This window comes from Panicum virgatum, chromosome 1N, assembly GCF_016808335.1.
Source record: "Panicum virgatum strain AP13 chromosome 1N, P.virgatum_v5, whole genome shotgun sequence".
Taxonomy (NCBI): domain Eukaryota; kingdom Viridiplantae; phylum Streptophyta; class Magnoliopsida; order Poales; family Poaceae; genus Panicum; species Panicum virgatum.
The window spans coordinates 64,879,064-64,892,679 of NC_053145.1; the positions used below are offsets into that span (position 1 = coordinate 64,879,064).

Consider the following 13,616-nt stretch of genomic DNA (forward strand, 5'->3'; position numbering starts at 1 on the left):
AGATATAATATGATATGGTGATCACTGTCACTCGCATTCAACGGCAACAATAATCACCCTTTTCTTGGCTGTGTTTAGTTTCAAAAATTTTCTCTCCAAACTTCACTATTCACCTATCACATCAAATTTTTTATCTTATGTATAGAACATTAAATGTAGGTAAATAAAAAAACTAATTGCATAGTTTTGATGTACACGGCGAGATGAATCATTTGAACCTAGTTAGGTCATGGTAGGACAACAATTACCACAAACAAACGAAAAGTACTACAGTGTGGTACAGTGTCCGATGTGACTTTTTTTACCATCATTTTACAGATCTAAACACATCTCTTATTTTTTTTTGACGGGAAGTAGCATGCGGAAACTTGCAACTAGACAGAGCATGCATACACCAGCAGCGCCACGGGGTTTCTTGAGCCGCCGGTCTCCCGTTGCACAAAAGGCAAAAGAGACACACGGATATTTTCGTGCTCGCTCCGGAACGGAAAAATATCACAAGGTTCAGGGAGAGGGACAGAGAGAAAACATGTGCTGAGGTTGTCGTGGTCTCGCGCTGTAACCGACTAAGATCCAACGAATATCAGCCTCGCGTTCGTTGATGAGGTCGCTCTCGTCTCGAAAGCACGTAATAAGAGTACCATGCCGCTCCTACAAAATACATTTATGATGCCCTAGTGCCATGGTACGGAGTATCTTGTGCTATATAGCTGCAGACGCCCTTACTAATTTTCCTTTCTCCTTGTCTCTTAGACCAATCTTAATAAAAATATTTTAGAAGTTTTATGAACATTAAATTTGCCGACATAGTACATTTATGTATTAGTTTATATGCTTCATCTCAATTTTGCTAATAGGGCCAGAAGAGAGAATAAGAGAGTTTGGTAAAATATCCAACGCAAATAACTCGAAGAAATTAAAAATGAAATCTATTACTACTTCTCTCCATTCATTTTTGGTAAGATATCCAAGACGAATTTCGCCAAACAGTCTTCTTAGGCCACGTACAACGCACCGTCGAGAGCTGTCGACTTGCTTCCATTTTTTGCAAAAAAAAAACCCCCACGGAGCAGCAGTTACTCCCGACCTGTCGCCACATCTGTCTACGACCCCGTCTCGTGCTCCCAGGCGAAACGGCGACAATAGCACCCGTTGTACGGCGCCGCTGCGGGGAGTCGACGGAGGCCGGGATCCAGTGCGCGGTGGTGGATTCGTTTCGCGCCTTCCTCTCCCGCGAAAATCCCTTCCGCGCTCTCCCTCAAATACTCACTGTGTGTCCTCCCCATCCAACCCTAGCTTCTATTCCGGCCACCATGTCGCGGCAGGAACGGGCGGCAGCGGCGGCAACGCTAAATCTGCTGAAGGTGGATGCGGCTCGGGTGCGCAAGGCAGCCGCGACGCAATCGCGGAAGGATGCGGCGGCGCCGATGCGGAAGGCCCCGGGGCGAGTTCGGGATTGGGCGGCGCCGATGCGGAAGCAGAGGACTTCGGGCGTAGCGGCGCATGTGCCGGAGCAGAGGACTTTGGGCGGAGCGGCGCTTGTGGGTGCATATGGCTCCGGCAGCTTCTTCAATGGGGGCGCCGACGGCTTCTTTGGCAGTGGTGGACAGGGCCCCATTCAACCATGGATGTCTCAGTCTTCGGATCCTTCAACATGGTAATACTCGATGTTACTCAATTTTTGGCTTATTTGATCTAGTAATTTTGCTTACTGTAAGGCAATGACCTTGTTCAGTACAGTTTGCTCTTTGCTCTGCACGCTGCACACTTTGCTCTGCTTTCAGTATTCAGTATTCATTCAATCAATCCATTACACTTTGCCTGCACACTTTGCTCAGTATTCAGTATTCAGTATTTAACTAGGAGCATATTTGGAGACAGATCTTATTTAACTAGGAGCTCTGTCCAGTACCTTAGGAAGATCACAACGATTTTGTATTTGTGGATAATATACATTTATAGAATATATGCCTTGTCTCTTAATTTGTTGGTTAGTATATTATTTTTTTGGTTCAGAAAGATGTTCCAAATATACCTCTATAACATTGATAGCTTTTCCTTCTTGATGGATTCTCAATTTAAAAGTAAATGCTTGAGCAGCACTGATTGCACTTCCTGTTTGCAGGGGTCAAAATGCAACACCTCCTGGAGGTTTTACAAACTTTATCCAGCCTACCTTGTCTCAAAATTTTAATTTTGTTGGAGAACATTCTCAATTTGCCCCATTCAAGCCGCCGCGGACTTTGCAAGACGATATACCATCAGAGGAAGAATTGTCCACTCCACCAACAACAAAAGGTAATAATGCATATGTCAATGTTGACAGCAGTGATGAGGCACCTAGGACTGAGAAGCGAATCTTTTGGTCTCAAGAAGAAGATGTTAGGATGGTGAGTCTCATTGCAATTTGTTGGTGTTTGAAGTTTTTACTAACCATACTAGCATGAAGATAATATATCTGTTTATTACATTTACAGATGAGCTCTTGGTTGCTCAACTCAACAGACTCAACCATTGGTACTGATAAAAAGAATGACCAATATTGGTCTGATGTTGAGGCAACGTATAATGAGACTACACCAAGTCATAGGCGTAGAAATGCCAAGCAAATCAAGGACCGTTTTCATAAGGTAAATAAGTGGACTAACCTTTTCCATAGTGCTTGGTTGAAGGCTAGAATGGTTTATACAAGTGGCTATAATGATCAAATGTGGATTGAGAAGGCCCATGTATTCTATATAAAAGACAATGAGTAACTCAACCTAGGTCATTTTGTGTTGATGGATGTATGGAACACATTAAAAACTGAAGCAAAGTGGATTACATACAACAATGGGCTGAAAGCAGCAAGGAAAAGAAAGGGTTCAGGCAAGGAGAACGAAGGAGAGGATAGCAGGGCTATAGATGTAGATGAACTTGAGGAACAACCAAGACCAATGGGCCAAAAAAAGCTAAAAAAACTAAAATATGCCCATTGTAAGGAGGGGGACCATATAGACCTTGAAAAACTGGATAAATTTGGTAAAATCCAATGTGAAGAGCATGCAAATAGGCTCAAAGTACTAGAAGTGCAGGAAAAGTTATCATCTGAGAAGATTGAACAAGCTAAGCTTGCCCATCTTGCAGCAAAGGAACAAAAGGAGGCAGCACAGCTGCAAAGGGAGGCAAAAAAATATGAACTAGAGTGTAAGATGTTTGACACATACAATCGCCTTTTGTCAATGGACGTATCATTGATGTCCGATGAAGAAAAGTTAGATCATACAAATACTATGAAGTACTTGAAAAAGAAATTATTTGTTGAGAATTGAGGTGAGTTTCTTACACATAAACAGAAATATGTCATTTTATCATTTCTGAAACCTGTTATCATTTCTGAAATCTGTCACTGAATTTGCATTTTTCAGGGTTGCTGTCAAGTGTCAACTGAACAAATTAAGAAGTGTCATTTTTATTTTCTATCCAGTGTCATTTCTATTGTATCAAGTGTGAACTGAAAATTAAATAGTGTGGTGGCTATTTACATTCATGTCTGCTGATTGTTTATTTTCATCCGTGGGAGTGTGAACTGAAAATTGTGAGTGTGAACTGATACATGTGTGTATGTGTGAACTGAAGGGCATGCGTGTATGTGTGATCTGAAGGGTTGTGCTGCCGCAAGTATAAATAGGGCATGCGTGTATGTGTGATCTGTATGGGCATATCTCCCACTCACAGTTCAATCCATGTCGACTAGTGATGATCCTGCTTTGCCTGATGGTGATCCTCCTCTCCTTGACGGTGATTCTCCTGATGATGGCGCTCATGTGGAGGCACAAGAAGCAGAGCATGTACCTCCTGATGATGGCGCTTGTAACACCCCGGGTGTTTGCACAGTATTTTAATTAGGTGTCTGCACAGTAATTATGTATGTTTACTATGCATCATGTGCTTGAAATGCTTAAAAGGATCTTTTTGTAATTAAGAAAGGTTATATGCGTAATTATGATTTTATGCAAGGTCCTTTACTTAGTTATTTCTGAATATAGCTTTTGTGGAGGGTGTTTGTGCAAAATTTCAGTGCATTTATTGCATGGCATCCAATTTTGCTTAAAGGTCTACATTTGAAGTGAAATTGCTTTGAAAAAGACAAAATTCCTGGAATTCAAAATCCCTTCAACGATTTTAATTTTAGCTCTTGAATCTTTGGTCAAATAAATTTTTGCACAACATCAAAGTTGTAGATCTTGAAAAGTTGAACAACTTTCATGTTGGGCACTTTTCCATTTGAGCTTTGGTTTAAAAGTTATTGCTTGTTTATAGAAAGGTCCCTGGAACTTTTGGAAATTGCAAAATCGCCCTTATGACCATCTTCCCCTCCCTGCTCTGCTTCTCGCCGCCGGCCACCGACAGCGCCGCCCGCCGACGCCTTCCCGGCTTTTCCGGCCATCAATTCGCCGTGCGCTGGCTCCCACGCGTCGCCGGCGAGCTCCTCCCCCTCCTGTTGCCTCGCGCTGGAGCCCCCACCCCTCGCCACGCGCCCCCGCCGAGCCCAGAACCTCCCCAGCGGCCGCCACCTCGCCGCCGCCGTGGAGAGCCCAAACCAGAGGCCCAGCTCTCGATCTTTCGCGCGCCTGAGCACTACAAGAAGCCCCGCGCTCTTTTCCCCTCCTCTTTTCGCCAGTTCCCTAACCCCACGCCCCAGAACGCCGCCGCCGCTCACCCCGAACGCCGGCGAGCTCCACCCCGCCGCGGAGCCGCCACCCCAGACCCGCTCCACCCCTACAGCCCCCACCTTTAGCACCGCCTCGACCTCGCGCAGCTCCCAGGCCACTTCCCCTCGCCTGAACCTCACCGGAGCACCCTCGCCGTCGCTCGCCTCCGCCGCGCGACCCGCCCTGCTCCGCCGAGCCGCCGCTTCCGAGCCTCTCCCCGCAACCCTAGGCCACCCAGAGGTGCGCCTTGCACCCGTGAGGCTCACGCACCCCTCCACCCTCGCCGCCGGTGAGCCCCTCGCCGGGAAACGGCCGGTCAACCGCCGCCTCCCCTCTCTGACCCGGCCCAGGGACCTCGGGTTGAAAGGAAAGAAAACCCAGGGGGTTATTTGCATAGGCCTAGACTCAGATGAATAGTGCCAGTAGGGACTGCTTTGTAATATTTTCAGTGAACTTTGAAATTCTAGATCAATTCATAGAAAATTCGTAAAATAGAAAATCTTGATGTTTTGGAATCCTCTTGAGGAGCTCTATGCAGTAGAAGCATAATATGTTAGGCTTTAGTTGCAAGTTTTTGCTGTAGATTTCGATTTGTGTTACTAGGTTTATAAATACTAGTTATTTAATCTTTTTCTTATCTGATGTTTGAAAGCCGATATTGCTCTGAAATTTTGGTGGTAGTTTACTCTTGTTACACTAGCTTTTCTATAAAAATTTCATGATCAGTTCTTTGTTGTAGCTATTTATTTGATTTAATCCTTGTTTAGTATACTTTATTTATGATAAATAGTTTCTGTTCTTAATAAATCGTGAAAATATTCCTGAGTATTCTTCTGGAGTATATTAGCTTGTCCAGGAAGTTTGAGCCTTAGTTCATGGCTATATCAGGGGCTAAAAATAAATATTGCTAATCTGTTGTTTGTTTTATTTATTTTCTCAGAGTTATTTCGGTGAAGATAAAATCATGAAAAATTCACAGTAGCTAGATCATCCCTGTGTAGATCTCATGTTAAATTTTGAGCTTCTGATCTTCTTTAGTTTGACCTGTGTAATTCTTGCTTGTTCTAGTTGTTATCTGAGTAAATGATTTATTGTGTTTAAATGGTTAAATGTCTTGGCATGATTTTTACAGGGTAGGTTACTTTGTTCACGTTCTGTTTAGGGTAATTTTGGTAGATTTTATTACTATTTGTACTCTAATTTGTTGATTTATTTACAAACCATGACTTAGTGGTATAGTAAATCATCACCACTCATTTTATGAAGTTAGTTAACTTCTTTTGTGCTGTTGATCATGATGCCTTGTGTAGTTAAATTTGTTATTTAACTACTCTATAAACGATTGCCCATGTTTGTTTATAATGTTGTTCTTGCATTGCATATAGACACGACTACTTTGTCAGACGGGATGTACGAGTTGATTCCGGAATCTGACGGAGGTGATCTCGAAGCTCAAGTTAACACTGCGGAACTAACTGAAGCCCCGGACCAAAGTTCGGAAGAGCCTAGGGCTGAAATAGTTAGCAACTACCGAGAAGGCAAGCCCCGGACATAACCTATATTTCAAATTAGTATCATTTACTGTATTACTTACTTGTGCATTTACAGTTCATAGGATTTGAATTGAAACCCTAGATGCATGATCCTAGGAAGCTATGTACTGAAAACTAGACCTGAGTTCGACTATCTGCTAAGCTTATAGGACCGGTAAAAGTCGAGTGATTGCCTGTCACTCGCGAGCCTTATAGGAATTGTCTGTTTACTTTCTGTTATCAATATAAGGACGACGGACGGGGTTGTGTTCGATATCATGTCCTTATGTGAAACCCCGTCTGTGTTGATGAACTTGCTAAGGTCGCGGTGTGTGGTAGTGCTGGTTAAGTTTTTGAAAGTACTAGTCACATGCCGTAAATATGGTACGCGGCAAGCCTAGTAGCCGATTGGACCGGGGAGTGGATATACCTTTCACTCTCTCAGTAGAGATAGGTTTTATTTTATGTTGCGCAACACTACGACTTCGAGGGACAAGGTTCGGCCTTGGAGCCCTGTAGTCGGGGAGAGTGACCCTATCCACAAGCCGGAAAGAAAGGTCAACGGTTGTTTGGGAATGACCCGACGGTGTTCCAGACGTGTGTGCTAGGTTACCCTTGCAAGGTTGAATTTCGATTCAGAATCGTCCGCCTCTCACGATGAAATGAGACTGCTTGATCTCTTTGCCACACAGAGTAATAAGAGCAACAATATTCTTATTAATCTTGATGTTTGCTTATAAGTTCCACCATGATTGGATAGTAGATGCTTACTTAGAATGGTTAATCAACTAGAATCTTGAAGCTAAAACTTGAAAGTAAGGACCTACTCTTTATTGCTTTTCAGCAAAGAAAAACCAGAGCCTTACAAAGCTTTGCATAGTCTAGCTAAGGTGGGCTACTTATACCCGTTGACGGTTAAGTCTTGCTGAGTATTAGAATACTCAGCCTTGCTGTTGAAACCCCTTTTTCAGGTATGAGTTTTGAGGATCAGATCGCTAGCTTGACCTATCCTTGCGCTTTGCCTCCTGGTTGGTCCGTAGAATGGGATACGTCTTCGGCCGGCAATGACTATGACGAGTGATACCAGGTTTGGGCTAGCTTGGGATACTTTTGGCGACGTGTTGTAGTCATCGTATTTCATCTTCCGCTGTTTAAAACTCTGAACTTACCCTTATGTTTTGTATAACTGTTTTATTTAAGTTGGTTTTGTAATAATCTTTTGAACTGGTTTGTAATCTTTAATGTGCCTGTGTTGTAAAAATTGTGGTTGTAATATCTCTGGACTCGCCTTCGTGCGGGGTATGCTTGTTCGATCCGAGAATCGGTGGTTGTATCGGGACGTTACCCGACAGACCAAAAATTGTTCCGTTTGAAGTGCGTTTAAGCTAATGTTGCCTTTATGGTGATGGTTTACGCACTTGAGCTGGGATAATTTAGGCGGTTCTGCCACAGCTGGCATCAGAGCTACAAGCGTATACCAGAGGTGTTGGAACCTTAAAAATCGCTTTCCGTATAAAATTGGAACAACAGGGTATTTCGAAAAGCTTCGTTGGATTCGTTAAGGGTTGTGCTTAGAACGTAAAGTCCTAGGGAATTTATGGGAATTACTAGGTGGTTATCTCTGTATGGTTTATGTTATCTGACTTCCAGCACTTTACATTTTGTCAAAACATACTCACAAGCAACTCTTATTATTGTAACGACGCACCTACGTGAGGTAAGATGGTAAGGATCCTCAGTCAGCTGAGGGAGTCTGACCTTCCCGTCGGCGATGCGAGCCGAACGCTGCCCTCAAGCAGTGGCTTACTTGAGGTGCTTCCAATATACCAACTATTAGTTGACTATATTGGAAGTAAAGTGTGCTCAGTCAGCTGAGGGAGTCTGACCTTCCCGTCGGTGATGCGAACCGAACGCTGCGCTCAAGCAGTGGCCTACTTGAGCTGCTGCCAATATAACGACCTCGGTCGACTATATTGGGAGTAAAGAAATTTGTGAATACGCCTCTGAGTAGCGTATGTTAACGTTGGCCATACGGCGGAAATTGTATGGCTGCCGCTTCTATAGTGAGCGGTAATGTTTGGGGACGCTTTCATGAGTGCTGGCATGAAAGGTTCATTGGATATATATATATATATATATGTTCTGTCAATCTTCTGCAGGAACACTAACCGCGATTCGATAAGATAAGAACGGTTAGAATGTATCGACTAGCTATATAGGGAGAGCCGTATTTATGTATACCACCGTGCTAACCACGTAAGCCCAACTTTAGTTGGCAATTGTTTATTTGGTGAGGACGGTCAGGACGTGCATACATATCTGGTTAATGTTTGATTGGTTTATAATAGTTGAAGTTGCTACATGAGCTTGTTAAGGAATTTCTAGTATGAATCCTTATAAGATAAGTGTTAGTGTGCTTAAAACATGAGTGAGTGAAATTCCGATTTTAGGAGCATGCTTGTTAAATGCTTAGACCTTCTTGGTTGAAAAATATGGTTTCGAGTCATGCCTTCCTCCTAAGCCCCATCTTGTTATAAGGATCTTTTCATTCTTTATAATCTCAAATGATGAACCAGTACCGATTGTGGTTTATTATTCTTTGAGTTTGGAAATCATAATCTTTCTACTTAGCAAATCTCTTTATTTGTGCATGTTCACGCCATTTGATGAATACAAGATGTTGCAAATTTTGTGGCATATGTGCTCATCAAATGTTAGCATGCGAATCTGTGAGACTAAATTTTAGTCCACCCCCTTCTATGATCTCTGTTGTTTAGCAACATAGCACATAGCGATGAAGAGCGACTGGATAGATTATTTCTTTACCCTTTTGCTCTCAGCATTGAGTCTCTATACGATTAAGCATGGAGCTATCTAACAGCTGACCAGTTTTGATTTTTGATGGTTGGTCATACACGCGGAACGCCTGATGGCTTCGGTTGTGAAACTGGCAGTGGATCTCAGCAACCACCGCCACCCCCGTCGAATCTGGCCGAGTTAATGGCCATGCAAACAGAGCTGCTTCGCCAGCTAGTCCATGGGCAACAAAATCAGCCACGCCAACAGTATGGAGGAAGGGAGGCACAACCAGCGGGTTACCAGGAATTCTTTGGTACCCAACCTCCGCTGTTCAGCAAAGCTGATGACCCATTGGATGCCGATGCTTGGCTCCGTACAATCAATTCCAAGTTTGCTTTGTTAGCGGTACCATGTGTTGATGCAAACAAGGCTCCCTTTGCCGCCCAACAGCTGCGTGGTCCTGCACGTATATGGTGGGATAATTATTGTGAGATGCAACCTGTTGGGCATATCATATCTTGGGAGGAATTCAGAACCGCCTTCAGATCACATCATATTCCGGATGGACTAATCGAAAGAAAGCTGAATGAATTCTTGGCTCTAGATCAGGGAACCCGCACTGTTTTACAATATGCACAGACCTTCAATCATCTGTGTCAATATGCGGGCCATCATGCTGATACTGATGCCAAGAAACGTGATCGTTTCCGTCGTGGCCTCAATACTAAGCTCAAGGAACGTTTAAACTTGGTTCAGCCCAATACCTATAATGAGCTGGTGAATATGGCCATTACACAGGAAGATTGTATTGCTGCACATCGTGCTGAGAAAAAGCGGAAGGCACCAACGGGACCCTCGAGTGCCCAGCTACCGAGGTATCGCCTGGTGCAAAATACTCCACCAAGGCCTCCACAAAGAAATGCCCCAGTGGGTAGGTTTGTCTTTAGGCCGCCTCAGCAACAAGGAGGATTCAGACCTCCAGTGCCTCAGCAGCAACAACAGCAATTTAGCCCGAGGCCGAATGCCCCACAGTTCAATAGTGGGAATAGTAATAATCGATGTTTCAACTGCGGAAGTGCTTCTCATTTTGCCAAGAATTGTCCACAACCCAGAAGGAATAATCCAGGGCAAAACTCTAATCAGAACAACAACAACAACAACAACAACAACAACAACAAGGGCAAGGGCAAGAGGCAAACGGTGCAAGTCCGGCAAGGGCGAGTTAATTTCACTACTCTTGCAGACCTTCCAGCAGGAGCACCAGTTATGACGGGTACTTTCTCTATCCACAATAAACCCGCAGTCATATTATTTGATTCTGGTGCAACTCATAGTTTTATAAGTGCCAAATTTGGAGCAAGAATAGGATTGGACTTTTGTCATACTAAGGGATCTTTTATGATAACAACTCCTGGTGGGAAGATAGCTTCCAATCAAATCACTAGACATGTGCCAATTAAGTTGGGTAGTAAATTGATCAAGACGGATTTAATCTTAATGAATTTAGAAGGCATGGATGTTATTCTGGGCATGGATTGGATGACTAAACATAGGGTACTGTTAGATATCTCTTCCCGAGCTATCGAGATAGATTCACCACATCAAGGAGCCACCATACTCTATCTACCACAACGAGAGTGCATTAACTCTTGTGCTTATGCCACAAAAGAAATTAAACTTGAAGATATCCCCATTGTGTGGGAGTATGCGGATGTATTTCCAGATGATTTGCCTGGAATGCCCCCTGATAGAGACATCGAGTTTGTTATCGAACTTCAACCCGGTACCGCCCCTATTTCTAAGAGGTCGTACCGAATGCCTCCAAATGAATTAGCAGAATTGAAAGTCCAACTCCAAGACCTTCTTGACAAAGGTTTTATACGACCAAGTTCTTCACCCTGGGGATGTCCAGCCTTGTTTGTGAAGAAGAAGGACAACAGCTTGAGGCTATGTGTTGATTATCGACCACTCAATGCGGTCACTATTAAAAACAAGTATCCTCTTCCCCGCATTGATATTCTATTTGATCAGTTAGCTGGAGCTAAGGTTTTCTCTAAGATTGATCTTCGTTCTGGCTACCATCAAATAAAGATCAAGCCTTGTGATATTCCAAAGACTGCTTTCTCTACCAGATATGGACTATATGAATATCTGGTTATGTCTTTTGGCCTTACCAACGCCCCAGCATATTTCATGTACTTGATGAATTCAGTCTTCATGCCGGAGCTGGATAAATTCGTCGTGGTTTTCATTGACGATATCTTGATCTACTCCAAGAATGAAGAAGATCATGCTGAACATTTGCGTATCGTTCTCCAACGATTACGAGATCATCATCTTTATGCCAAATTCTCCAAGTGTGAATTTTGGTTGGACAGTGTGAAATTCTTAGGTCACACTATCTCCAGTGATGGTATATCGGTTGATCCAACTAAAGTACAAGAAGTGATGGATTGGGAATCTCCTATTTCAGTTCATCAAATTCGTAGTTTTCTTGGTTTAGCTGGATATTATCGTCGGTTCATTACTGATTTCTCCAGAATAGCCAAGCCTATGACGGAGTTATTGAAGAAGGGAGTGAAGTTCGTTTGGAATGATAAGTGTGAAGAAGCTTTCCAAACTCTCAAAGCAAGATTAACTACCGCTCCAGTATTGTCTACACCGGACAGTACCAAACCTTTTGATGTCTATTGTGATGCTTCGGGCACGGGACTGGGTTGTGTGCTTATGCAGGACAACCGGGTTATCTCTTATGCATCAAGAGCTCTCCGGGATCATGAGAAGAATTATCCAACCCATGATCTGGAGTTAGCAGCTGTCATTCACGCACTTAAGATGTGGAGACATCATCTTATGGGAACTCACTGTAATATTTACACTGACCATAAGAGCCTCAAATATATCTTCACTCAAGCTGATCTCAACATGAGGCAGAGACGCTGGCTGGAGTTGATAAAGGATTATGATCTAGAAGTGCATTATCATCCAGGAAAGGCTAATGTGGTTGCGGATGCACTCAGTCGCAAGTCACAATGCCATTGTCTATCTGTAGAACCATTCAATGAAACTCTATGCCAGGAAATGATGAAGTTAAACCTAGAAATGGTACCTCAAGGAAGTTTGAACCATATATCCCTTGAGCCTACACTTCATGATAGCATCATCATGGGGCAATTACATGATGAGGGTATCAAGGTCATCAAGGAAAAGTTATCACAAGGAGAAGCAAAGTATAAATGTTTCCGAGTGGATCATAGAGGAGTTCTATGGTTTGAATCTCGACTAGTTGTACCCAAGAATCTTGAGCTTAGAAAACAAATCCTTGATGAAGCACATCTATCGAAGTTTTCGATTCATCCCGGTGGTACCAAGATGTACCACGATCTTAAACAAAATTTCTGGTGGACTCGAATGAAAAGAGAGATCGCCAGATATGTTTCTGAGTGTGATGTCTGTCAAAGAGTTAAAGCTAGTCATTTGAAAGTAGCTGGTACTCTCCAACCTTTATCTATTCCATCCTGGAAATGGGAGGACATCAGTATGGATTTTATCGTGGGTTTACCCACTACTCCTCATAAGCATGATTCAGTTTGGGTAATCGTTGATAGACTCACCAAGACCGCTCATTTTATTCCAGTACACACCACTTATTCTGCCAAGAAGTACGCAGAGATTTATCTCGATCAGATTGTTCGTTTACATGGCATTCCAAAGACGATTATTTCTGATCGTGGGCCTCAGTTTATAGCACGTTTCTGGGAGCAAATGCAGGAATCCCTTGGAACAAAATTGATTCGTAGTTCGGCTTATCATCCACAAACAGATGGGCAAACTGAACGAATCAATCAAATCCTTGAAGACATGTTGAGGGCATGTACTATTCAATATGGCAAGAACTGGGTTAAGTGCCTAGCACTGGCAGAGTTTTCATACAATAATAGTTATCAATCCAGCCTGCAAATGGCACCATTTGAAGCATTATACGGTCGAAGGTGTCGAACTCCTTTGAATTGGTCACAAGCTGGGGAACGCAAAATTTTTGGGCCAGACTTGGTCTCTGAGGCAGAGGAGCAAGTTAGAGTTATCCAGGTTAATCTTAAAGCAGCCCAGTCAAGACAGAAAAGTTATGCAGACAAAAGAAGAGATCCTTTACAATTCGAGGTAGGAGACTTTGTATATTTGCGAGTATCTCCTACTAAAGGTGTTCAACGCTTTGGCTTGAAAGGGAAATTAGCACCCCGATACATCGGACCATTTGAAATTATCGAAACTTGTGGACCCGTTGCCTACCGACTCCGTCTTCCATCTCAGTTGGCCGCGGTTCATGATGTCTTCCATGTCTCACAACTTCGGAAGTGCACCAGGGTACCTACTGAAATCCTTGAACCACAGGATATCGAAATTGAATCCGATTTATCTTATACGGAGTATCCGATCAAGATTCTTGACACTAAAGAAAGAAGTACTAGAAGAGAGAAAGTTAAAATGTACAAGATCCAGTGGAATCAGCATACTGTAGAAGAAGCTACGTGGGAAACTGAACATTTTCTCCAAAGAAATTTTCCCGACTTTCTTAGAACCAATCCAGGTA

At 43.1% G+C, this 13,616-nt stretch overlaps 1 protein-coding gene and 1 long non-coding RNA gene across 2 annotated transcripts; both read left to right on the forward strand.

Annotated features, from left to right (window-relative positions):
• The first annotated feature begins 1,092 nt into the window (after nucleotides 1-1,092).
• On the forward strand, nucleotides 1,093-2,763 carry LOC120657501. The gene is made up of 3 exons (XM_039935822.1): nucleotides 1,093-1,657; nucleotides 2,126-2,390; nucleotides 2,478-2,763. Exons 1-3 carry the CDS (start codon nucleotides 1,314-1,316, stop codon nucleotides 2,754-2,756), a joined length of 888 nt encoding a protein of 295 aa, XP_039791756.1. The 5' UTR covers nucleotides 1,093-1,313; the 3' UTR covers nucleotides 2,757-2,763.
• A 252-nt stretch (nucleotides 2,764-3,015) lies between these two features.
• LOC120657502 lies at nucleotides 3,016-3,617 on the forward strand. The gene is made up of 2 exons (XR_005668209.1): nucleotides 3,016-3,312; nucleotides 3,408-3,617. It is a non-coding gene; the product is annotated as an uncharacterized LOC120657502 (long non-coding RNA).
• The last annotated feature ends 9,999 nt before the right edge of the window (nucleotides 3,618-13,616 follow it).